Here is a 25416-nt window from a genome sequence, read left to right on the forward strand (position 1 = left end):
GCCGTCCCACCACCAAACCCAGGGCTCTGAGCCTTCTTCCCTTTGGGGTTCTCCAGCTGGTTCCTCTCCATTCGTCTGTGTCCAACCGGTCTATGGCATCATCTTTATCTGTTTCCACCGCATGATAGATGTTGCTGCAGGCCTAGATGTCTGATACAGACAACTGATTTCTCCTCTTCCTCAACACCTCTGGCATTGCTTTTAAAAAGGCGGCATCTTGTTCACTGCTGCACCCAAACTGTGGCATATTTTGCCCTGCAAGGCTTGGGTGACCCCCTCTCTTTAACCATCTTCCACCTGCTAGGAAAGTCATTTTTGTTCTGGAAGACATTTTGCCCTGTCAAGCAGAGACTGTTTTCCTCCCAGATTTGCTGTGCCTTTTCTGCCTCTTACTACGTTCCATGCATGTTCAGTCTGTGTACACCATTGCTTGAACTGGTACACCCGGTTATTCAAGTGTGATATACGATGAGTGTACCATCTGTGTACCTGTGTTCACAATAGTTGAACTGTAGAAATCAACTCTTTTGTACAAACACTTGTACATGTGCAGAGACAGCTTGTACCTGGGTTCAGTGTAATGTGCGAACACGCTTTGTATTTTCTTGATGATGTTGTCTTTATGATGATGTGGTTTTAATTGATCTAAGCTGATCTGAATACCCATATGCAGTAGACGGGTAGAGATAATTATATACATGTATCCATATAAACACACAAGGTAAAGTAGCAAAGCCTGTTGATGATGGTCTGGTGAAGGAAAACAGGAATGAAATAATTGAGTTGTCTTGCAAAATGTGTAAATATGGACTGAAGTTGGTCACTGCCACGATTGTCTTAAAAGTGATCTTAATTGGACAACCAAATATTAATGGCTTGTGTAGAGAGCACTGAAACAAAGCAATTACGTTGCGTACAAAACTCATCCATCACATTATCACTCTGACCAGGGTCTACAGGGATCACCAAACTTATCTGACATAATTGTAACCTAAATTGATTTTTTAAATCAGCTAAATGGGAACATTTTATATAGTCCTTACAGTAATCATGCCAATTGTATCATTTTAGTTCCCATTTAAGATAAATTAAGTAGATGTTTAAAAAATTGTACTGTCATTTTCACAATGAAAAATTACTTGGGGGTAACAAAAAATGATCCAATTATTAAGTAAGGAGTTGCAATTGAATACCTTGGTTTTCAGGAAAGGAGCACATTTCAAAATAATCTAATTAGGTGCCATATGTAAGATCTCCATTTGCATGATACATCCACTTGATTAGGGTGGTATTCAGCTAAGTTTTACTCACAGTAGGCCCACTGAAATTAATGGCAATGTCTTAGACATGTTCATTAATTTCAGTGGGTCTCATGGTAAGCAGCAAGATTGGTAATTCAATTAAGTTTTACTCAAACTTAGTTCAACTACTACCCTTGCTGAATATTCTTATTTTTTTCATTTTGTTTTTCCTTCAACGTGTACTCTCCCCCCCCTCTCTCCATTAGCTCTTTGAAGCATATTAGACTGAGATATTAGTTAACTGGTCCAAGCTTACCCGTGGCTGAGCATGGATTCGAATTTGAGTCTCCTTGGTCTACAGTCCTTGCAGATTTACCTGCATGCGCAAGTTCACAAGCACCTTACCGATGCACGCATTTTCAGGTGCTGACCTTAGTCACCCTGTGCCACAGGGCAAATTACACTTACACTAGGGCAGAATTTGCAATCGAGACGCCAAATCAAAGTTTAGCTGGTCCCAATGAGTGATTTCCAATGCAGATAGCACCTTTGGAACAGGACTCTTATTTAGGACAGCAGCAGGAGAGGAGAGGGTTAAATTCTTCCACCACACCTGCTATGCTCCTTGTAATTATCCATTGCTCTCCCTGCAGCTGATGCTATCTGCATTTTTTAAAAACAGCAACAGCCCCCAACAAAGCTGCCTTCTGCATCACACGTAGTTTGGTCCTTGGGTGAGCATCCTTGAAAACTACCCCCTTTTAAGTTGACCATGCAGCCCTAGCATACTGAAAGCAATCAAGGGTTCAAGACGATTGTCCTTAACTGGAAAAAGTGTGCGTATGCTTAATTGTTGCTTAATTGTTTTTGCATCAGTTTAAAGTAAGCAAGTATAGCTGGTGCTCATCTGCATTGGAGCAATCAGGTGTTTGTTTGTCCTGTGCACAAGTCCCATTCAGGTGTGTGGGGAAGCAACTGTGTTATTGGGCAGCGACTGTTCATTTCACAAGTCTTTGTGCAAGAGAACTTCCCAGAGGATAGTTTCTCTTCAGTAGCAAAGCTCCGCAGGGAACTGGCACCCAGAATCTGCCCTGGAAGTAACCTTGAAAAAGAATAAAAACAAGGGATGTTTGCTTTAGTATCACCGCAAGCTGCTTTTGAGAGGTTGATTGCGTCTAAATAAATGGGGCATAAATATTTGAACTAAACCAGCAAATAAACAAAATGATTCCTTCTGCTTTTTCGTCAAGTTGGCAGCATGCAGAGGCTGTCTGTAAATCTTCCAGCGCTGTTGCAGAAGGGATTAAGTTTATGCCTATAAAATGAATATTCCATCTTTGTTCCCCCCTCCCCGCAGTGTTTTTGTTACTTTTCCATTTTAAATTAACTCGGCAATCTTTCAATCTTTTCAGCTTTTCTGGGAGAAGAGGCTGCAAGGCTTGAGCGCGTCAGATGTGAGCGAGCAGATCATAAAATCCATGGAGCTGCCAAAAGGCCTTCAAGGTACTCTTTGCATCAGCAGTGTTCTAAGAAATGGGTGGCTCTCAAGCTGGGGTGCAGAGGGACATTTTGTGCATGTGCGGATGCATCTGAAGGGGTGGGGAGTGTCAGGAGTTCAGCCTACACTTGAGTAGGACCCTGGCAGAGACACATGCCCGACTGGCATGTTCTCTCCCTCCTGGTTGATCGTTTGGGAGCTTCATAAGCTTTCTTCACCCCAAACATCACAGCGACAGATGCCAACTGACACTGGCACACTTAGGGATCCGCAGACTTTGTGCACCTTGCGTGACAGACCTCAGCAACTCAGCATTTTGGCTAATCTACTTTATTTACACATAAACACACGGAGCACTGCAACATGGCTCCCTCTCTCTCTAGCATCAGACAAAACAAAGGACAACAGTCACAATTCACGGAACACAGTAACACAAACATCCTGTCTCCGTTACTTCCCACTTTGTGGAGTCAAAACATATACCATCATGTGAAAGACAAAAATCCCATGACTGCAATCATGGAGCAGGAATTCTAACAGGGATGGCCCACATGCTTGACTTTGCCCCCAGTGTCCACATTGTAGCTTCACATCTTGGTACGCTGGTGGAAGTCTAAAGGGTGATAAGAACAGAACAGCAGTGGCCCTGCTGGTTCAGACCAAAGCTTCATTTAGTCCAGATTCTCAGGTGCGCAGCAACTGCCAGGAGGAGGAGAGGAAGTCCTATTCTGTGAGCAAAAGCCTGTTTGGTGTGGGGAGAAGTACCCTTTGAGGGTTCATTACAGAGGCTGTCACCAAATTCCCAGCTTGTCTATTTAATACTGCATTACAGGACAGAGTCCAGAGAGTCTGCAAGAACTTCCCATTAGGAAACATGGTATATAGTAAAAGGTACCTTAGGTATTTCCTCCTCTCCTCTACCATCTTCTGCCACCCCATTGTCTGTCAGGATGGTGTCAGTGACTCCCGGCTGGTTGCCCAGGAACATATAAAGACAGGGGAGAGTTTCTTACCGTCGTTTTTTATTTTAATCTTTACAGAGAGAGGCTATAGAACCCAGCCTCTTGGATAATGGTGTTGTCCTGAGTGAATCTCCACCCCCACCCCCGTATCTCCCACATCCTCATTCATCATTCTCATCATCTCCTCTATGGGTGCTACCACGTGCCCTCTGTCTTTGAGCTCTTTGCTCTCCTACTTTTAAGTCTTGCTGGGCTCTGGGAGACGGAGGATCTGGAATGCTTTCTAATGACAACATGTCAGCTGGTGTTGTTCTGCCTGTTCCATGATTTCCCAGCTTTTCCTCTCATCTGCCTCTGAACTGCGGCCTCCCCCAAACCCCTGTTGTAAATCTATACTGCCTCTTCCTCCTCCCCGGAAGGGTCAGGTTGGGGAGGCAGTCTCCACCATTCCTCCTCTGCCCACTCCCTGAAATTGTCCCACCATCTTTTAGTCAACCACAGTCCTTGGAAATGGCATGTATTAGAGCTCTCCTTGTACCATATCTGGAGTTGCTTTGGCCATTAGATTCCTCCAAAGCTGGTTCTTGCCAGTTTTGTGGTTAGGCCGCCCTCTTGCCTCACAGATAATTGGTTGTCCAGAATTCCTGCAGTGTCAAACTGAACCTACACGAAGCAGGAAGGTAAACTGAATGGGGCCAACACGGTGTGGGGTGGGACCCGTGTGTGTGTGTGTGTGTGTGTGTGTGTCCCTGCATGCTTCATCTCACTCTCATGCGCTCTTTGGTTACCTGACTAGGCTCTGGGATGGGAGGTTTGGGATCCTTGCCACCAGATCCTGCCTGTTGAACTCTGCTCTGATGAACCTTATTGATCAAGTGCTGTGTTTGTGTTCCAGGGGTTGGCCCGGGGAACAACGACGACACCCTCCTGTCTGCCGTCGCCAGTGCACTGCACACGAGTTCTGCCCCCATCACAGGGCAGCTCTCTGCCGCCGTTGAGAAGAACCCAGCCGTGTGGCTGAACACCTCCCAACCTCTCTGCAAAGCCTTCATCGTCACGGACGAGGACATTAGGTAAGTCCTTGCCGCTGTCCTTGCGCCCACTGCCGTTGAAGGGCTTTTCCTCTCACTGCAACCAGCTGTGGCAATGACACAGGGTCCCCGGACGTTTCACCGACTATTGATCCCTGTGCCACCACTTTATTTCTCACTGCCACCACCCAGGCCCTACCTGGTACAATACTGAGTCCAGTCAGGGTTAAATTGAAACATAAACTTCTGTTTATTTATTGCAGTTCAACAAGCGTGTGGTTTCATAAACGGTATCGGTCAATTACAATCATGGGGTGCCTATCCAGACCTATAACTTCCACTAACTGCTCTCACTCACTAAACCACCTCTCAGATATTTACTTGTTTTCCTAACTGCTTCTGACTCAGCTTATTTCGCTACACTAACTCAACCAACCCACAGACTCTATCCCAATTCAACCAACCACCCAACTCCCAACAAACTCTCCCTTCGCCCCTCCCAGAGCTGGTTTTATAATTCCTCTGACTCCACTCCCTAGGTTCTGATTGGGTAACTTGTTTAACTATTTCACCTCCAGCACTCTCACATGTTAACATCACACCAGCCCTATTCTCTGTGGGCTGGATGGAATTCTCTCCTTTTATCACTACGTGTGTTCACATTGCACACACTTCCTCTCCTTCTCCCGAGTTGATTTCTGGATCTTACCAACTTTTCAGACTTCTGACTTTACAGTTTTACCACACTCTGCTATTTCAAAGGTCTTCTATGAGCTCAATCTTGTCCATTGCACCTCCTCACAGTTTGTTGAACTTTCAGAAGTTGGGCTGCACTGGGAGGACCTGTAGCTGGAAGCACAAGTTGGGCAAGCAGTGGTGCCACGTTTGCTGGGTTGACCGACTTGTAAAAGATCCTAAAGTGGATGGAATCAAACCTGCAACCTTGGCGTTATCAGCACCACACACAAACCAACTGAGCTATCCAGGCAGGCAAGCCTCAGAAAGGACAAGAAGAGAAAAGGATATTGAGCAACTGCAAATAGAATAGAATAAAATCATGCACGATCCCTTCATGTAATGGACTTGATGATATATAGAGGCAATTTCCATAGCATGAGAGACTTTTGGTAACTAGAGGTGTAATGACTAGAAAACGATGTCTAAAAAAAGTTAGTAAGAATGATGGTTTGAGCTGATCTATTTTCTTGGAAGGGCCAGGTTTGCCTTCCCTTTGAGAGCAGTTGGAGGACGCCTTAAATTGGGTATTTAGTGTCACCAGACTCCATGCTGCAGACCACCCTTCCAGCAGAGATTTGGCAGGCACCCCCAAATGTCTCTTGACCTCTCTGTGCCGACAAGCCTATGCAGTGGTTTAAAATTTTCTTGGGTAGCCAGTCGTTTTAATCATCACTCTGTATTGCTTTTGTTTTATTTTTATATTTTTTGTTTATTGTTGTACAGTAAAGATAAAGGGACCCCTGACCATTAGGTCCATTCGAGACTCTGGGGTTGTGGCGCTCATCTCGCTTTATTGGCCAAGGGAGCTGGCGTACAGCTTCCGGGTCATGTGGCCAGCATGACAAAGCCGCTTTTGGCGAACCAGAGCAGTGCACGGAAACACCATTTACCTTCTCACCAGAGCAGTACCTGTTTATCTACTTGCACTTTGACGTGCTTTCAAACTGCTAGGTTGGCCGGAGCAGGGACTGAGCAACGGGAGCTCACCCAGTCGTGGGGATTTGAACCGCTACCTTCTGATTGGCAAGTCCTAGGCTCTGTGGTTTAACCCACAGCGCCACCTGCGTCCCTTGTTGTACAGTAGCCTGATGCTTTTTGAGAGGACTCCTATAAAATAAATAATAAACCTCCCTCCCCAATGGGAGATTTCTCTCCCCCCTGCAAAGCAAGGTCAGGATCATGACACCTGCTGTGTCGGGGCTGAACCCTGCATCCTCGCCTGCCCTCACTTCCCCCAGATTCCTGCATCCTTTCTGCCCATTGAGACTCATTCCTGTTGATGCTTAGAATGTTGCACCTGAAAGCAGTTTGCAGAGATAACTTTGTTTCATGGGGCTGCTCTTTGTGACTTAAGAAAAGGTGTGCCCTTTCTCTTTCCCGTCCTGTTAGAGCCCAGGTTTTGAAGGGCGTGTTTGAAGCTTCTGCCACCTCAGCAGCAATGCAGCGTTCGCAGAGCTTTGTGTATTTCTGCTGACACAACAGCCCACGGCTGTGCCAGTTCATAAACAAGGAAGTAAATCAAATGGGGCCATGTTTGGCCTGTGCTGGGTGAAATATGAGAGTGGGTACTTTCCCAATACAGTGGTACCTCACGTTAAAGATGCTTCAGGTTACAGACGCTTCAGGTTACAGACTCCGCTAACCCAGAAATATTACTTTGGGTTAAGAACTTTGCTTCAGGATGAGAACAGAAATCGCGTGGCGGCAGTGGGAGGCCCCAGTAGCTAAAGTGGTTCTTCAGGTTAAGAACAGTTTCAGGTTAAGAACAGACCTCCGGAACGAATTAAGTTCTTAACCCGAGGTACCACTGTAAAAGTTTGCACTGTGGAGTCAGACTATTAAGACTGCCACATGCCTTTATATTTAATTTACATATGGCTTTTGAGATGAGCCTCACAGTGGCCCATTTCCAAATCTTTGTGTGATGGTGTATCACCGGGGTGGGTTGTCCAAATTGCATGGCTCCTTTCCACCCCCTTAAAAATACTGAGATAAACGTTTTCAATAACTATCAAATGAGGCCACCTGCCCCATCTAGCTGCAAACAGATAAATGGCTGAGGTAAAAGCACTGTGGGGCACACAGTCTCTCGGCTAAGGATGCTTAAGGAACCTCTGTATTTCCAAATTCCCATGTAACTTGACTTGCTACTCACCTCCCATTTGTAGATTGAAATGCAGCTGTTATGTGGAAGATAGTTCAAGAATGTCAAATGGTCCAAAATGCGGCCATCAGAGGCAGTCAATGTTGATGATATCATTGCTGTAGCAGCTTCACTGGCTGACAGTGAGTTTCTGGGCCCAATTTAAAGTTCTTTTTTTTTTAACCTTTAAAGCCTTAAATGGTTTGCACTGAAGTTGTTCCTTGGACTTGCTGCAGCTGTATAATCCTGCCAGCAAAGAGCAGAGTGCGGTTTTGCTCAGGTCTTGCTTGTAGGCATCTGGTTGGTCGTTGAGAGAGCATTGCTGTCTCCTGCTCCAGAAGGTAGGATTTGAACCCATGGCTTCAGGAAAGGAGATTCCAGCTAAGCGTCAGGAAGAACTTTATGACAGTAAGAGCTGTTTGGCAGTGGAACAAATCCCCTTGGGAGGTGGTGGACTCTCCTTCCTTGGAGGTTTCTAAGCAGAGGTTGGATGGCCATCTGTCATGGAAGCTTTAGCTGAGATTTCTGCACTGCAGGGGGTTGGACTAGATGACCCTCGGGGTCCCTTCCAACTCTACAATTCTATGATTCTACGATGCTCGACTAGTTGGGCCTTTGGCATGATCCAGCAGGAGCTAAGCGCCATAGACTCTTCCTGCAGGTCCGCTTCATAGGTTGTTAAGATGGGTGGCCATGAGAAAGCTGTCGTTCTCCATGGCAGACTGCCAGCACTGGAAATTCTCCTTTCAGCTCTTGGAAAATGAGGAGGACTTACACCAGGCTTTCTCCTGAAGTGCTTCCTTTTTTTGTGCAGGAATTATTTTTAAAAATACAGGGGATTTTTTGAGAAACCCAGTCCCCTCCTTCCCTGCAGTATGAAGTGATACAGCCTGGGCCCACTTTTACTGCAGTGGTCCCTTGGTTCTCAAACTTAATCTGTTCCAAAACCAAAGCGTTCCAAAACCAAGGTGCGCTTTCCCATAGAAAGTAATGCAAAACAGATTAATCCATTCCAGACTTTTAAAAACAGCCCCTAAAACACCAATTTAACCTGAATTTTACTATCTAACGAGACCATTGATCCATAAAATGAAAGCAATAGTCAGTGTAATCAATTTTATCAATATAAAATAAGACAGTATTGTAGATGATAAGAATTAAAATTAATTTTTTTCCTTACCTGCACTGATGATAGTCATTGTTTGGATGGGGGGGCTTTTATCTATTTCCGAAGTCACACTGTCAATCAATCAGTAGCTGAACTGGGTTCCACAGAGTCACAAAAACAAATTAACCGAAAAAGCCTCAAAAACAAAAATGCAAAACAAATAGCAAAAACAAAAGGGCCAAGCTTAATTCATTCCGGAGGTCTATTTAACTTCCGAAACGTTTGGAAACCAAGGCACAGCTTCTGATTGGTGCAGGCGCCCCGGAAACAATAGCTGACAGCCGCATCGGATGCTCAGCTTCTGAAAAATGTTCGAAAACTGGAACACTTACTTCCAGGTTTTGGGAACCAAGGCGTTTCAGTACCAAGGTGTTTGAGAAGCAAGGTACCACTGTATATGACCTGTGCTTGTGTTTGAATAATAGAATTGTAGAATTGGAAGGGAGCGCAAGGGTCAATTATGCCAATCTCTGTAATGTAGGAGTGTTTTTGCCCAAAGTGGGGCTTAAGTGTCTCATGCTCTATCACTGAGCTATCCTGGCCAGTCCTAACGTACAACAATTTCGCAAAATTGCTCTTGCAACCTTTTACTTTAGTAGACTTTGCTCACAGAGATTTTAACCAAATAGGCTCGAAGAGTTTGGTGAATTTTTAGCAGTCCTGGAAGCTCAGAGATGAATGCAGATCCTTGATGTCACAAATCCCTCCCCCGCTCCTTTATTTCTCCCTTTGAAAATTAGTTTTGTTCAATAGTCTCTACCATCTTCTTAAAGTTTGGGACTAAGCGTTTTTTCGGCTTCACTGTGTCCCGAACGATGTAATGGAGGCATAAAAAAGTTAACACAGCATGGGTTCCCCCCTCTATTATTTCTGCCGCCAGCAGGAGACGGCTAACACATAAAAAGAAATGTTCCAAAGGATTTCGGGGTGTTTTTTGTTTTGTTTTAGCAGTTGAAATCCCAGACTGCCTCCGGCAGAGGGCAATGTTGAACCACAGTTCTCTAATAGCAATGGAATCCTGATCTGTCAGAAAAATAGTGTTTCCAAGGTTCGTTTGCTTTGAAAAGTCATATCTCTTGTTCCTTCTTTCCTTTTCCTCCACGTCACACTTGCATTAAAAAAATATTAATATTATGTTTGCATGGGCTACCTTTGATTCAGTTGCATATTCAGGGACTTTTGTTTCCAGAGTGCCTTCTCTGCAAATTAGCATAGGAAATCAAGCTGAACGTATTAATGGGAAAGTCATTTGCTTCAGGCCTGCAGTTCTTACTTAACTTGTGATGATGCGTTTTCACTTAAAGGTAGCTTCCTAAGTGCAAGTTGGCTGTCGTTTTAGGTTTTTGTGACTGCTGAGTCCCTCTCTGGTGATATATATGCAGGACAGGGCTGAGCTGTGTAAGCGCAAGATATAATAACAGGGAAATATTTTGTGATATTTCCCCCAAAGGATTTGTGCTCCCATTCTCTTTTGACAGATTCATGTGCTTCGTCAATACAGAGGTACCTCGGGATGCGAACGGGATCCGTTCCGGAGCCCCGTTCACATCCTGAATGGAACGCAAGACGCGACGGCGCGCATGTGCAGGTTGTGTTTTGCCACCTCTGCGCATGACGTCATTTTGAGCGTCTGCACATGCGCAAGCGACGAAACCCGGAAGTAACACGCTCAGTTACTTCTGGGTTGCCGTGGAACACAATCCGAAAGCGCTCAACCTGGAGCGCATTCAACCCGAGGTATGACTGCATTATGATGCTGATATCCAAACACTCCTCATCCAAACATGGGAAAGTCTGTAGATCAGTGTTAAAGCATCTGCTTTGCATGGAGAAAGTCCCAGGTAGGGTGGCGGAGAATTTCGATTCAGTTTGCATTCAAAAGACAAAACTACCTAGTTCAAACTTTCTTTTTTTTTTTTTTTATAAAATTTTTATTGGTTTTACGAAATTTTAAAGAACAAACAAACACTTAGAAAACACAAACATACACGTATAATTTCATAACATATTTTCATAAACCTCTTTTCTGGGACTTCCCCATACCCCCCCTTTCTGCATCCCAATGTTCATAGTTTTATAGCAACTCCCAATTGTTACTTTCCAACCTCAGTCATCTTAGTCATCTCTAATTCTAACCTTATGTCACTGTATCCCTTTGTTTCTAAGAACCAAAACACTCTAACATTCGTTGAGTTTATAATAGTCCTTAAGATAACTTTTGAATTTTCTCCATTCTTCTTCCACTGTCTCTTTTCCTTGGTCACGGATTCTGCCTGTCATCTCGGCCAAAGTCGTATAGTCCATCACTTTCATCTGCCATTCTTCCAGAGTGGGTAGATCTTGTGTCTTCCAATGCTTTGCGATGAGTATTCTTGCTGCTGTTGTGGCGTACATGAAAAAAGCTCTATCCTTCTTTGACACCAATTGGCCGACAATGCCCAAGAGAAAGGCCTCTGGTTTTTTAGAAAAAGTACATTTAAGTACCTTTTTCATTTCATTATAGATCATTTCCCAGAAAGCCTTAATCTTCGGGCATGTCCACCAAAGGTGGTAGAAGGTACCTTCAGTCTCTTTGCATTTCCAACATTTGTTATCGGGCAGATGATAAATTTTTGCCAGCTTGACTGGGGTCATGTACCACCTGTATACCATTTTCATAATGTTTTCCTTTAAGGCATTACATGCCGTAAATTTGATACCGGTGTTCCATAACCATTCCCAGTCATCTGACATGATGTTATGACCAACATCCTGTGCCCACTTGATCATAGCTGATTTGACTGTTTCCTCCTGTGTATTCCATTTCAGCAACAAGTTATACATTCTAGATAAATTCTTAGTACTAGGTTCTAGCAATTCAGTTTCTAATTTTGATTTTTCCATCTGGAAACCGGTTTTCCTGTCCTGTTTGAAAAATTCCACTATTTGATGATATTGAAACCAATTTTGTACCTTATGCTTCAGTTTCTCATAACTTTGCAATTTCAACTTATCTCCCTCATGTTCCAGAATTTCCCAATACTTCGGCCATCCGACCTCCATATTGAGTTTCTTCACTGCCTTGGCCTCCACTGGTGAGACCCATCTAGGGGTTTTGTTTTCCAACAGATCTTTATATCTTATCCAAACATTAAACAGTGCTTTTCTAACAATGTGGTTCTTAAAGGCACTATTAACTTTGTCATACCATAGATATGCATGCCAACCAAAAGCATTGTTAAAACCTTCCAGATCTAAGATGTCTGTGTTTTCGAGGAGCATCCATTCTTTCAGCCAGCAAAATGCTGCTGCCTCATAATACAATTTCAAGTCCGGCAGGGCAAAACCCCCTCTTTCTTTAGCATCTGTCAATATTTTAAATTTGATTCTGGGCTTTTTGCCCTGCCAGACAAATTTCGAAATATCTTTCTGCCACCTCTTAAAACATTCCATCTTGTCCAGGATCTGCAAGGTCTGGAACAAAAATAACATTCTAGGCAATACATTCATTTTGATCACAGCAATTCGGCCTAACATTGACAATTTCAAATTTGACCATATTTCTAGATCTTTTTTGATTTCCGACCAACATTTTTCATAGTTATCTTTATACAAATTCACATTTTTAGATGTCAGATATACCCCTAGGTATTTCACCTTCTTGACCAGTGTCAACCCTGTCTCCTCTTGAAACTTCTCCTTTTCTATCTCTGTTAAATTTTTTTCCTAAGACTTTGGTTTTTTGTTTATTCAGCTTGAATCCAGCTACCTGGCCAAACTGTTGTATTATTTCTAAAACCCTTTTCGTACTAGTGTTTGGCTCTTGCAAAGTCAATACTAGGTCATCTGCAAACGCTCTTAGCTTGTAATGTTTAGCTCCGACCTGCACTCCCTTAACCTGCTGGTCTTCCCTTATCATATTCAGCAACACCTCCAGAACTGAGATAAAAAGTAATGGGGAAATTGGACACCCCTGTCGTGTTCCTTTTTCTATCTTAAGTTCCTCCGTCACTACATTATTTACAATCAATTTAGCTTTTTGTTCAGAGTATATTGCAGCTATACCATTCTCAAAACCTTGACCTACCCCCATCCCATGGAGATTCTTTATCATAAAGCTCCAAGAAATATTGTCAAAGGCTTTCTCTGCGTCCACAAAGATCAATACTGCTTTAGTGTTTATGTTCACCTCTAGCTTTTCCAAAATATCTATCACATTCCTTACATTGTCTGCTAGGTGTCTTTTAGGGAGAAAGCCTGCTTGGTCCCTATGAATCTTCTCCATCAACACTCTTTTAAATCTTTTTGCCAAAATGTCTGCAAAGATTTTGTAATCCACATTAAGTAGTGATATTGGGCGGTAGTTCTTCAGTTGAGTCTTTTCAGTCTCTGTCTTTGGTATGAGTGAAATATATGCTTCTTTCCACGATTCAGGTGTCTTTTTTCCTTCAAGGATCTCATTACAGACTTCTTTTAATGGTTGAGTCAGCCATTCCTTCAGCGATTTGTAGTATCTTGAAGTTAATCCATCAGGTCCTGGAGATTTGCCCAGTTGCATATTCTGAATGGCAGCCTCTATCTCTTGTTCTGTTATTCTCTGGTTCAAATCCATCTTGTTTTGATGAGAGATTTTTTGTAGTCCATATTTATCGAGGAATTTATCTATATCTTCTTCATTTTGCGGGCCTTGAGTATAAAGCTTTTTAAAATAACTCAGGAAGCAATTTCTAATTTCATTAGGTTTAGAGATATTCTTTCCATCCACCTCTAAACTTGTGACTGTATTTAGTTTCTGCCTTTTTTTCAGTTGCCAGGCCAGAAGTTTACCACATTTATTTGCTGATTCAAATGTCTTTTGCTTCATCTGCTTTATCTTCCATTCAATCTCCAGGTTCATCAATTCCATGTATTGTGATTGATATAACTTGATCTCTCTTAAAATCTCCTGGGACTTTGGTTTTGCTCTTAATTTTTTCTCTCCTTCCTTTATCTTTTCCAAAATCTTTTCTTTTTTCTCATTTTGTTTTTTCCTCTTTATTGAGTTTTGTTGAATCAAGAAGCCTCGCATCACCGCTTTGCTTGCGTCCCAGATCACTCTTTTCTCAACGTCAGCCCTCAAATTTATTTCAAAATAGTCTTTTAAGGTTTTTTGGGCCTTCATAAGGATCTCCTTGTCTCGAAAGAGGGCGTCATTCATTCTCCATCTAAATTGACCAGTTGTTGTAAGTTTCATTTCCATCTTCACGGCGTTATGGTCGGAGCAAGTTTTTGGGCAGATTTCCACCTTCTTAATCTTTGGGGCCATACCACTAGTAATCCAAATTTGATCAATTCTGGTCCAGGTCAACATTGCTTGGGAGAAAAAGGTTCCCTCTCTTTCCAGAGGGTTCCTTGTTCTCCATATATCTATCAAGTCCATGTTTTCAGTCATTTCAAAGAAAGTCTTAGGAAGTCTCCCTTCCTTACTGATTGTTAGTCTTTGTGCCTTATCCATATTAGTGGAGACCACGCCATTCATGTCTCCCATAATTATCATATTGTAGTCTAGGTAGTCCGTCAAGGTTTCATGAAGTCTCTTAAAGAAGTCAGATTTGCCTTCATTTGGTGCATAAATTCCAACAACTAAAAGTTTTTCTCCTTGTACTTGTATCTCCACTGCCAGATATCTCCCTTGTTCATCTTTAAATATCATTTTTGGAGCCCATTTTTCTTTCACATATATTACAACTCCTCTTTTCTTAACTTTGTCTGATGAAACAAATTCTTGTCCTAGCCTTTTATTTGTAAGTAGTCTCCTGTGGGCTCTAGTTATATGAGTTTCTTGTAGACATATCAAGTCCAACTGTTCTCTATTCAATATATGGAATACTTGTCTTCTCTTCAAAGGCCCATTGAGCCCATTACAATTCCAACTAAGGAATTGCAAAGCCATCTTGTTATTTTCTTAAGGCTCCTCCAACAGCTCCAAGTTGTTGCTCTTCTTCTGATGGTGGTGGTTTTTGTCCAATCGAGAGATTCAGGATATCAAGTGCTCTCCTCTGTTCTGCCAGTACATCCACAGTCCCCTTCTGTAAGTCCTCCTGATTTCTTGCCAAAAATTTGTCTTTATCTTGAATTGTCTTTATTTTCACCTTTTTTGCCTTGTAGTCAAATGACAGTCCTTGTGGAAATTCCCACCTAAAGCGGATGTTATTTTTCTTTAACAAAAGAGCCAGGTCCTTATAGAAGTTTCTTAAGTCCAAGATATATTTTGGGATGTCTTTAAAGATCTGTACAGTTGAGTTGCCAATTTGCAGGGCCTTTTCAAAATGTAGTCCTAATATTTTGTCTCTTTCCTCCTTGGATCTAAATGTAATCAGGCAGTCTCTCGGGGTCTTTCTGTCCTGTTTTTTACCCAGTCTAAAAGCTGTTGTAATTTTAAATTCGTCTTCGTCCAGATCCCAGCAGTCCACAAACTCCCTTGTCAGGTATTCCGCAAGATTGTCTCTCTCGTTCTCCGGGATCGATCTTAATTTCAGATTTCTCTCTTTTCTCTGTAACTCCCACAAGGCCAAAGTTGCATCATGCTCATAGACCTTCTTAGCAATCGGCTCTAATTTCTCTTGCGTCTCTCCAGCAACAGCTTTGGCATCCTCGGCAATTTGACGTGTAGTAGCGTTTTCCTCCACCAATTTATTTATAGATTCTGTGTTCTGGTTTAATCTTGCTGATATTTCTGTTAATTTTTGTGTATTTTCTGAAGTCTGTTTTGTCAAAGACTCCAGAGTTTGATTTATCTTGAGCAGAGCGTCTGTCACAGCTTCCATAGAGGCAGCTGCTCCTTTTTCCTGTTCTGTTGTTCCTGCTGGTCCTGGAGTTGCAGCTGAAATTGAACCTCTTTTCTTTGTCTGTTGCTGTTGCAGCTGTTGTTGTTGTTGCCTAATTTTGGCTCTTGTGACAATCTCTTCTTGTGCGCCACTCATGTCAAGGTCACTTCCCACGGGAGCTGTTTCCTGTTGGAAAATTCCACTGTCCTGGGCCGTGTCGAACTTTACTTTACCCTCTAGGGGGAGCAAATCAAAATGGCCATAAAATAAAGTGTCCGAGTACAAGAACAAAGGAGAATGTCCAAAGGTATAGAAAAGAGAAATTAACACAGTCAAAGTCAATATTGCTAAAAGCTTGTAGCTACAAATTGCCACAGTTTCCCAGTTTATGCTGTTTCTCCTTATAATACACTGTAGCCAGTCACTATGTGGACTTTGTATCACAGTATCTCTTTGCAGGCAAAAGTCAGTTCAGTGACCTATTGTTCTAAAAAGGCAGACCGTTTCGTGCTTTCAATAGATGAGACAGCAGAGGATTTTTACTTCAGGTAAATCATGCAGTTTTTAAAGTTTCATTCACCTCCCCTCTGCCCTGCTAGCTAGAGGGGAGATCTAAGGTCTCAGTGCCCGGTTTGGTTAATTAAAGAGCGGGTTTCGTCGGATGCAAGTTTAAAGTTCCGTTGCTTTCACTTTCATGCAGTCGGGGGGAGGCAGACTTCCTTGATTTAATCCCCCGCTTTTAGCTCAATTTTCAAGATTTAAAAGGGTCCCAATTGTTTTTCAAATCCTACTCACGGGAATTCCGTCCAGATTTTCTTTTCAGGAAGAAATCGGCGCTCTCCGCTTATGGCGACGCGGCTTCACTTCGCAGGCTGGGTAGCGACTCTCAGCACCGCGCTCACTCCCGATGTCGATCCGTAGCCTTTAAAAAGGCTCTTTCACGGTACCGGGGGGCGCAAAGGTGCCCACCGAGTCTCCTTGTTCTCAGGCTTCAGCGCCTGAGATTTTAGGGGTCCCCCGCTCGCCGTAGCGGGTAAGACCCGAACTTGCGAAGCAGTCCTTCTCCGGAGCTCGGAGGCAGGACCGCCATTAAGCGCTGGCACCGACCGGAAGTCTCCCTAGTTCAAACTTTCTGAAGCAATGCGAGAACCAAAACACAGGCGTCCACCAGAATTCACACTTGTGATTCAAGGACCCGCCACATGGACACAGTATATTAGGTTAATGGGCTAAAAAAGGCCACAGCTTTATTGATTACAGCATGTGAGAGGTATTGGCTTAGGCATTGGATAAAACAACAGAGCGTGACTCCACCCCCTCAGGGAGGGGTGAGTCTAACAAGGGTTAACCACCAGTGGGAGGAGCCTGTTGATGCAAATACAACTGAAAGCTCTCCCTGATGTCACCAGGGGTCGTGCCATGGCCCTAGCCACCAGCAAGGGTGTCAGGATCCACGACCGCCGGATCCGACGAAAACCAGGAGCGGAATGAAAGGGAAGTGCTGCTGCGGGCACGTTTGAGTGGCAAAACCCTGCCCCCAAGCCTCCACCTGGTTGGTTGGCTACCAGGGGGCGTGGCGCGGCAGCCAGGCCAGCTGGGCAGGGGGCTGGAACACCCCCTGCCAATGCGGGAAACGGCTCCTGCTCACAACTTCTCCCCTCTGTAAGGAGGAGAGGCTTTCTCTGAATTTTGCAGTGCAGTTCATCGGCCAAGAAATACATTCAAAATAGCATACACCAGGGTAAAGTGTTCATAAGCTACATATATTGGTGAAAAGAATGTACAAAAATGCGCTGCATTGGGGTGGGAGCTATTGCTTTGGGTATATTCAGGCAAAACTGCCAAACAAAAATGTGTAGATTGAGAGAAATTTGTACTAAAATGTTGACAAATTTTCACGTTTTTGTTTCTTTTAAATTGCAAAGCAATGTGGAAATGTGGAGAACTGAACTTAAGACTGGAAAAATAAGAAACTGCAAGAAACCAAAAGCAGGGGAAATGGAGGAGGCTACAGGAAAGCGGGTGAAAGGGGAAATAAAAGTGGGCAATGGAATGAGCAAAGGGCAGCCGGGCTGAGAGATGCACTTGGCTGGCATTGACATATCGATATGGAAACCCTGCCAAGCCTTTGGCTGCAGAGGTCCTCTCGTATGTGCAAAAGGCAAGGGACCCCAGCTCAGTGGTAGAGCATGAGCTTTGCATGCAAAGGGTCTCAGGTTTGATCCCTGGAGCACCCAGTTTTTGGAAAGGGCACAGGTAGCAGAAAAGCCATTTCTGCCATAGATCTGGGGAAGGTCCTGTCAAGCAGAGGAATACCCGTATTTTTCTGTGTATAAGACACACCCATGTATAAGACGCTCCCTATTTTGGGGGACTCCAAATTAAGAAAATGGGGGGAAATTGCCCAGAGTTGTTGAGCTTTTTAAAGAGGGGATTGCCGAAAATTGCTCACACACTAGAGCTACACTACTATTGCCTGCCTGATTGACACAGCGACAGCCAATCAACACAAGCCCTTGCTGCAGCAACAAATAACACACTCAATAGTCACCGAGAATCTCCGGCTCACAGCAACAACCAATCACACATCCCCCCCCAGTGCAATACCCAGATGCCCCCCAGTTTTAAAAGTAATTTTTAAACTAAGCTAGTCTTATACAGTGACACAGATGGTGCTGTGGGTTAAACCACAGAGCCTAGGACTTGGCAATCAGAAGGTGGCGGTTCAAATCCCCACGACTGGGTGAGCTCCCGTTGCTCGGTCCCTGCTCCGGCCAACCTAACAGTTCGAAAGCACGTCAAAGTGCAAGTAGATAAATAGGTACCGCTTTGGCGGGAAGGTAAACGGCATTTCCGTGCGCTTCTCTGGTTCACCAGAAGCGGCTTAGTCATGCTGGCCACATGACCCGAAAGCTGTATGCTGGCTCCCTCAGCCAATAAAGCGAGATGAGTCACGACTGGACCTAATGGTCAGGGATCCCTTTACCTTTACCTTTAGTCTTATACAGTCATACCTCTGCTTACATATCCCTCCGCTTATGTAAATTTTGGGATACATAAGTGGCAAACCCGGAAATATATTTCTGGGTTTTTGCTGCACACGCATGCGCAGAAGCACTGTACCACCGCATGTGCAGAAGCGGTCCCTCCTGTTGAGGAAACCTCGGGATCCTACCGGAGCTCCGGAACAGATCCTGTCCACAACCGGAGGTACCACAGTACACAGAAAAGTAATTCCGGGCTCCCATATGCATTGCATAAGCTTTTCATATACGTTGCTTTTCACTGCCAACTTCCCACTCTCCCCAAAGTGATCCTCAATTGTGATTTGCATCTAGGCCACAAGATTCCTTGTGCAAATACACATACGTTAGTGCCTTTCATTCATTTGCTTTAATCTCGCTCTCTAAATGCCGGCAGATGATTTGGTGACACGTTCTCTGTCTTGCACCTTTTAAATCAGCCTCGGCTCTGGAATCTGGGACACCCCCCCTCCACAGTTCTTCTGCATGCGCAGGGCGCCTCTTTTGAGCTCCCCGACCTGTGCTTTTGCAGAGTTATCCTTACATCGCCTGTGTGTTGCTCAAAAATAAATCTCATTCATCAGCCTTGACATTACTGCCCCCCAACGCTACTAAAGCCTGACCCAGCGCGATGTACTGAATGGAAAGATAAAGTAAAAGATCTGTAAACAGCAGCATAAAGCATCTTTATTATTTAGTGAGATGCTTTTTATGAGGCACATTTGCAGTCTCCGCGTCAGCTTGATCCAAGAGTTTCAAAATAAACAAAGAAAGTGCGATCGCTTCTTATCCGTGACATAAGGGCAGCGGCTTTAAAGGTATTAGAAACACAGAATTTTAGAGCTCAGAAGGACAGGGCAGGAACTAAAATTTGAGACTCAGTCACATCATCCCAGGGCTTTATTTGCACTAAAGCCAAATCACTGTTTTTTAAAAAACAACAACAACAAAAACCTTTGATGTTTTAAAAGACCATGTTTTTGGCCAGCAGGGGCTCTGCCAATAGTTTTTAGTGGTAAAGGTAAAGGACCCCTGACCATTAGGTCCAGTCTTGACCGACTCTGGGGTGGCGGCGCTCATCTTGCTTTATTGCATGAGGGAGCCGGCGCACAGCTTCCGGGTCATGTGGCCAGCATGACTAAGCCGCTTCTAGCGAACCAGAGCAGTGCATGGAAACACCATTTACCTTCCCGCCGGAGCGGTACCTATTTATTTACTTGCACTTTGACATGCTTTCGAACTGCTAGGTTGGCAGGAGCAGGGACCAAGCAACGGGAGCTCACCCTGTCGCGGGGATTCGAACCGCCGACCTTCTGATCATCAAGTCCTAGGCTGTGTGGTTTAACCCACAGAGCCACCTGCAGTTGGGTTCAAAAACCTGGTTTGCTTGTTTTAATTACTTGAGTTGGGAGTGGGGAATCTGGGGCCCTCTAAATGTTGTTGGACTCCATTTACTGCCAGCTCCAGCCAGCATGACTAGAACTATAATCTAGCAACACCTAGAGGGTTACAGGTTCCTCATCCTTGTCTGAAGGCAGCTAGAATAATCAATTTTGAGTTTGCTTTGAACATCCTGCCTTTCAAACATGGCTTGTGGGATTGTGAAATGTTACAGAAGAATGCTTGAAGATGGGAGCTCTCTGCTCCTTTCAGTTATCCAGTGTTCATTGCGCTCATTCCTTTAAAATAAGAAAAACTCTGGTGCATAGTAAGGAAAAGTACATTTGGAAAAGTTTTGGGGATTTGCGTTCAGCTTCTCCATCTAGGTTTATTAAAGCCATACAGGTCTTTGTAGCTGCTAGCTTTTCATCGCTCTCAACAATGGAAGTGTGGCAGAGAATCCCAAGAGATTTTTCCACCCTGACATCACATTCAGTGCTGGCTTTCAGCATTCCCCCAGTGACTTATTCTTCCTGAATTCAATAGTTCCGCGTTTATGTTAATTCTTCTTCCAGGAAAAAAAAAAGATGGTGGATGAGCTTTCTTTTTAGTCTTAAAGTCAATGACCTCCAAACTGGTATATGTATTTGGCTTAGTTTAGCTGAAATTCTTTCTTCTCAACTGCTATATCAGAGTTCATAAGTGAAATTCAGTGAATGTTGATGAGATTAGTGGTGGGTCCCTATTAAGCTACCTATGAAGAGTTTCATTAAAAGAATCACATAATTTGCCTCAGTGGGGAGCATGGATTTTAATTTGTAGCGAAAAATACTGTATGCAGATAGTTTTCACATTGGCCACAGCAGGTGTTTTTCTTGATGTGGAAACTCTTCTCATTGACTTGAATATTTGTACTTTAAATGGATGTGAATTTGGGCTTCTCTTATGAAATCTACCTGATCCCCAGTAAAAGATATCCATCCACCTGATCTACGGGTAGAACCTGAGATCTATGGGTATAGGGCAGCATACAAATTATTATTATTATTATTATTATTATTATTATTATTATTACCTACACAAGCATCTCATTTGTCAATTATGGTCCCCCCCCCAGTTTGTCAATTATGGCTCTCCAGGTAGCTCAGTTGATAGAGTTTGAGATTCAATCTCATGGGTTCAAGCCGCAGGTCTGCTAATTTTCCTGCACTGCAGGGGGGTTGGACTAGATGACCCTCACGGTCCCTTCCAAGTCTACAATTCTGTGGTTCTATGGGAATGCCTTCTTTTAGATCAGGGCTGGGGATCCTGTGGCCCTCCAGATGTTGTTGGACTCCAACTCCCATCATCCTTGGCCAGTATGGTCAGGGATGATGGGATTTGGAGTTTCAGAGGGCCACAGGTTCCCTCGGGGACTCACTTTCACATATAAAGAAGGAAGGAAGACCTTTAGGACGGTAGAAGAAGCAGGAAGTTTCTGGAGGAAGTACTGGAAAGATCTAGGTGGAGAGAGACTTCAAGAGCTAGAAGAGACAAGACAGGAATAAAGTGGAAAAGTTTGTTTTATAGTTGTTTCTTGAATGTGGTAAGGTAACGTGAATACAGTAAGTCTGTATGTCACTAAAGTGTATCTCATGCAATGTAAGTGGGTTGAATAGTAAACTCAAAAAATGAAGATAGTAAATTGAAGGAGTTAACTGCATTAGAAAGATGATCTTGGAGAACTGTTACAAAGGTGTCACAATGAAATTCAGTTAGGGGGGGATTAGAGGAAGTCAGATAACAATGAAAGTTAATTTGGATTTTAGAAGTATTAAGTGTTTTTTATTTTTCTTTCTTTTTTCTTCTAGTATTGTAATGTGTTTCATTTTGAGTCTTTTATATGTTATATTTGTTATAAATGTGGAAAATTAATAAATTTGAAAAAAATTCTCAAAATAAACAAAATAGAACATGTGTTAAGGAGAAAAAATGGGATATTATATGTCTACAAGAGATTCATGTCTCCAGTAATCACACAAGAGTTTTACAAAATGGGAAATTAGGAATAGAATTTATTGCATCAGCGACGGAAAAGAAAAGGGGGGTGGCAATCTACACAAAACCTAGTTTGGACCCGAAGTTGTTGTTCAAAGATGAGGAAGGAAGAACTATAGGGGTGGAGATTAACTTTGATAACAGAGGGCCACAGGTACCTCACCTGCCCACCTTCAATCCCTGAATTATAGAGATAGCACTGGCCTGCTGATTGACTTCTCTTTCCATTTGCGGAGATAATATTTCAGTGATGTTTTCCCCCTCTGGGTTATTCCACAGGAAACAAGAAGAGCGAGTACAGCAGGTACGGAAAAAGCTGGAGGAGGCGCTAATGGCAGACATCTTGTCGCGAGCTGCAGATACAGCTGACTTGGACGAGGTTGAGATGGATGATGGCGAAGAAGCATAAGAGGCAAAAGCATGAGGTACAGCCACAGGTTCCTTGTGGAGCGACAACGCCGCGTGTTGGAGTGTCTCCTTTAGTTACTGTGATTGCTGCTTTGCTGTTCAGCATGAAAAGCCTGCAATTTGTGAAGTGCTTCACAGAGCACAGAAGTGGCCCGGCTCTCCTCTCCAGGCCTGCCAAGCTGATTGGCTAAAGGTGAAGAGACAGAATAGATCTTGATGAAAGGCGCCAGGCAAGGGCCATTCTCAGCAGCAGAGCCCCTGCGTTTGCATGCAAAAGGTTCAGTTCCTGGCGCCTCCAGCTAGGGCAGCAAATGTTGAGTTGGTGAAAGGCAGCTTCCTAAGCCCCTGTGTCCTTCCCAAGGCCTTCAAGGTAGTCCCTTCTTCTTAAATGTTTGATTTAAACTACATTCTGAATGGGATGCGGGTGGCACTGTGGTCTAAACCACAGAGCCTAGGGCATGTTGATCAGAAGGTCGGTGGTTCGAATCCCCGCGATGGGGTGAGCTCCCGTTGCTCAGTCCCTGCTGCTGCCAACCTAGCAGTTCAAAAGCACATCAAAGTGCAAGTAGATAAATACTGTAGGTACCGCTCTGGTGGGAAGGTAAACGGCATTTCCGTGCGCTGCTCTGGTTCACCAGAAGCGGCTTAGTCATGCTGGCCACGTGACCCGGAACCTGTACGCCGGCTCCCTCAGCCAGTAAAGCAAGATGAGCGCCGCAACCCCAGAGTTGTCGGCGACTGGACCTGATGGTCAGGGGTCCCTTTACCTTTACCTTTTTTACATTCTGAATAGATCCAGTGGTCGCCATCTTGCCCTCCCCTGTTCTTTTTTAAAACGAGTAAGATTTCTCCATAACTGAATACCTCAACATGGTGGTGTGTATATAGCATGAGTGGGAAACATACAGGACAATCTTGACCCACCAGGAAGTCCAGTGGCACAAAAGGGTATTTTCCACAAACCATGCCATCAGCTGGTATCACTGGCCATTATGTTTTATAGCTGGTTCAAGCAAGAGCATGTGGTCAGGAGCCTCCAGGTGACAGTAGCTGTCGCAGCTTCTAATAGTTCCTGTAGCCCACTGTGGAGGCCCTCTTCCAACACGTCCTTAGTGTACCCCATTTGCTCAACCTCAGGCAGTGCTTCATTTCTTGCAGCAGAGGTGAACAAGGAAGCTGCAGTGTCTCCTGGTACTTTTTGTTTGCTGTAAGTAGTTGTTGGAGGGTGAGTGTCCGGCAGCTCAATTCTATATATTATCCAGAAGTTAGCTCCATTGACTGTACTGGGGCTTACTGGCTGGTAGTTGGATACTGAGTGTGGCAGTGTAGTTGGATATTGAGTGTACTTGTGAGTAAGCAGCCCTGAGTGAAGAGTAGAATATGTCTCTTCCCGGGAACCTGTAGCATCTGTCAGGACCAATAAAACTACTACAGGCAATTTGAGGCTTCTGATTATGTGGAGGCTTTGTTCTAGAGCTCCTGTGGTATAGATCTTCACCGTTAGAATAAAAGATGTCTAACCATTGTCATTCTTCTCTCTCCATCTCTCCCTCCCTCCCTCCCTCCCTCCCTCCCTCCCTCTCTCTCTCTCAAACCTGTTTCATACCCATTCCCTACATTCTACATACAGGTACTTAAAACAGAATGATCCCCAGAAGAAATTCCTGGAAGCTGAAGGCGCTTTTTTTTGTTTTGTTTTCCATTGGTCTTTTATGAAAAGAAGAAAAGGACTTGTGCACATTTATATAGCTTTCTAATAGCATTAAAAACCAATGCCTTTTTTGGGCTCTTTTTTATGTATATATCTTGGGGGGGGGGGAGTAGGAAACAGAGAGACCAAGAAAGAAAAAAGAAAACCCACTTTTAAAAAGTTTGTGTCTTAACGACTTCAAAAGTCTTGTTTTTTATTTTTATTTTTTTGTTACGTCAGACAATTCCCTAAACTCAAAGCTGAGCTTTCAATGCTAGGCTGCAATCTGGAACTGTATGACTAGCACTAAATATTTAGGGTTTTCCCCCTTCTTGTCTCTCTCTCTTCCTTTTGTGTGGATGTATGTGTGCTGGTAACAATGGATCAGGCAAACGGAATGTTCGCTCCCGATTTAAAAAGAAAGAAAGAAGTCTATTGTGACATGTGTTGTACATATATTGTATAAAAGATTTTTTTTATATACCGGAGTTGAGTGGAAACATCTGTAAATTGACCCATCGCCACCCCTTCTCTAAAAGAGAAATAAATAATTATATTTGGAGCAACTAAATTTGTAGACTGTGATGCGCTATAATTAAGTGGAAATTATAGGCACCCGTGCCCAGATCGCCAGATGGATCGGTGGGCAGAGAAATAAGGGCGTTAAGTGAGTGGACTGTATCCAAGACACCCGGGTTCAAGTCACTGACTTTGATTTGCACTTCTTAAGGGCCCAAATGGGGATTTGGCACCCCCAGCCGAGGCAACTATCCTAAGTTCAGCGGGAACTGGATGAGCACTGTGATGCGAGTATGAATGCACACACCTGCCGAGTGTGTGCGGATCAGCCTCTATTCTCCATTTGTGAAATGGGAATGAGTGACCTACCTCGCAGGGTTGTTGTGAGGATGAACCTAATAAAGATTGTAAAGCACTTTTCAAATGAAATGGTTTGCGCAAATGTTGTAGCAGTCGGTCAGTGCAAGGAGAGAAAAAGTCAGTAGTGGTATTGGCAAGGGTGGGTGGGAGGCCATGACTTGGTGGGAGTGGGGTGCTTGCTGCTTTTGTGGACCAGATGTGGGGAACCTGTGGTCCTCCATGAAGTGATGGACATGAGGCAGGAGTTGATAATGCAGGTGAGCTGCGCACAGGTGGGCTGCATGCGAGCTGCTGGCCAGCCCTGTGGAACCTCCTTTTATTGAGACAAATATGCAAACCAGGCAGATACATTTTGGGCTGTGACCTTTACACATCTTCCGGTCCCGGGATCGTGGGGTGGTACAAAGTTATTTTGGCACCTGTTTCCACCGCG

General features: G+C 43.9%; 1 protein-coding gene across 1 annotated transcript in view; it reads left to right on the plus strand.

The window, feature by feature from the left end:
* MBD2 (methyl-CpG binding domain protein 2) overlaps nt 1-25052 on the plus strand; it is a 63101-nt gene extending 38049 nt beyond the window's left edge. Inside the window, exons 4-7 of the mRNA XM_081213209.1 lie at nt 2654-2744; nt 4597-4774; nt 22286-22431; nt 24045-25052. Of these exons, the coding sequence (XP_081069335.1) occupies nt 2654-2744; nt 4597-4774; nt 22286-22415 (399 nt within the window). The 3' untranslated portion in view covers nt 22416-22431; nt 24045-25052. The remainder of the gene's footprint in view (nt 1-2653; nt 2745-4596; nt 4775-22285; nt 22432-24044) is intronic.
* Nucleotides 25053-25416: the final 364 nt, after the last annotated feature.

Source organism: Podarcis bocagei (assembly GCF_964188305.1).
Source record: "Podarcis bocagei genome assembly, chromosome: 11".
NCBI lineage: Eukaryota > Metazoa > Chordata > Lepidosauria > Squamata > Lacertidae > Podarcis > Podarcis bocagei.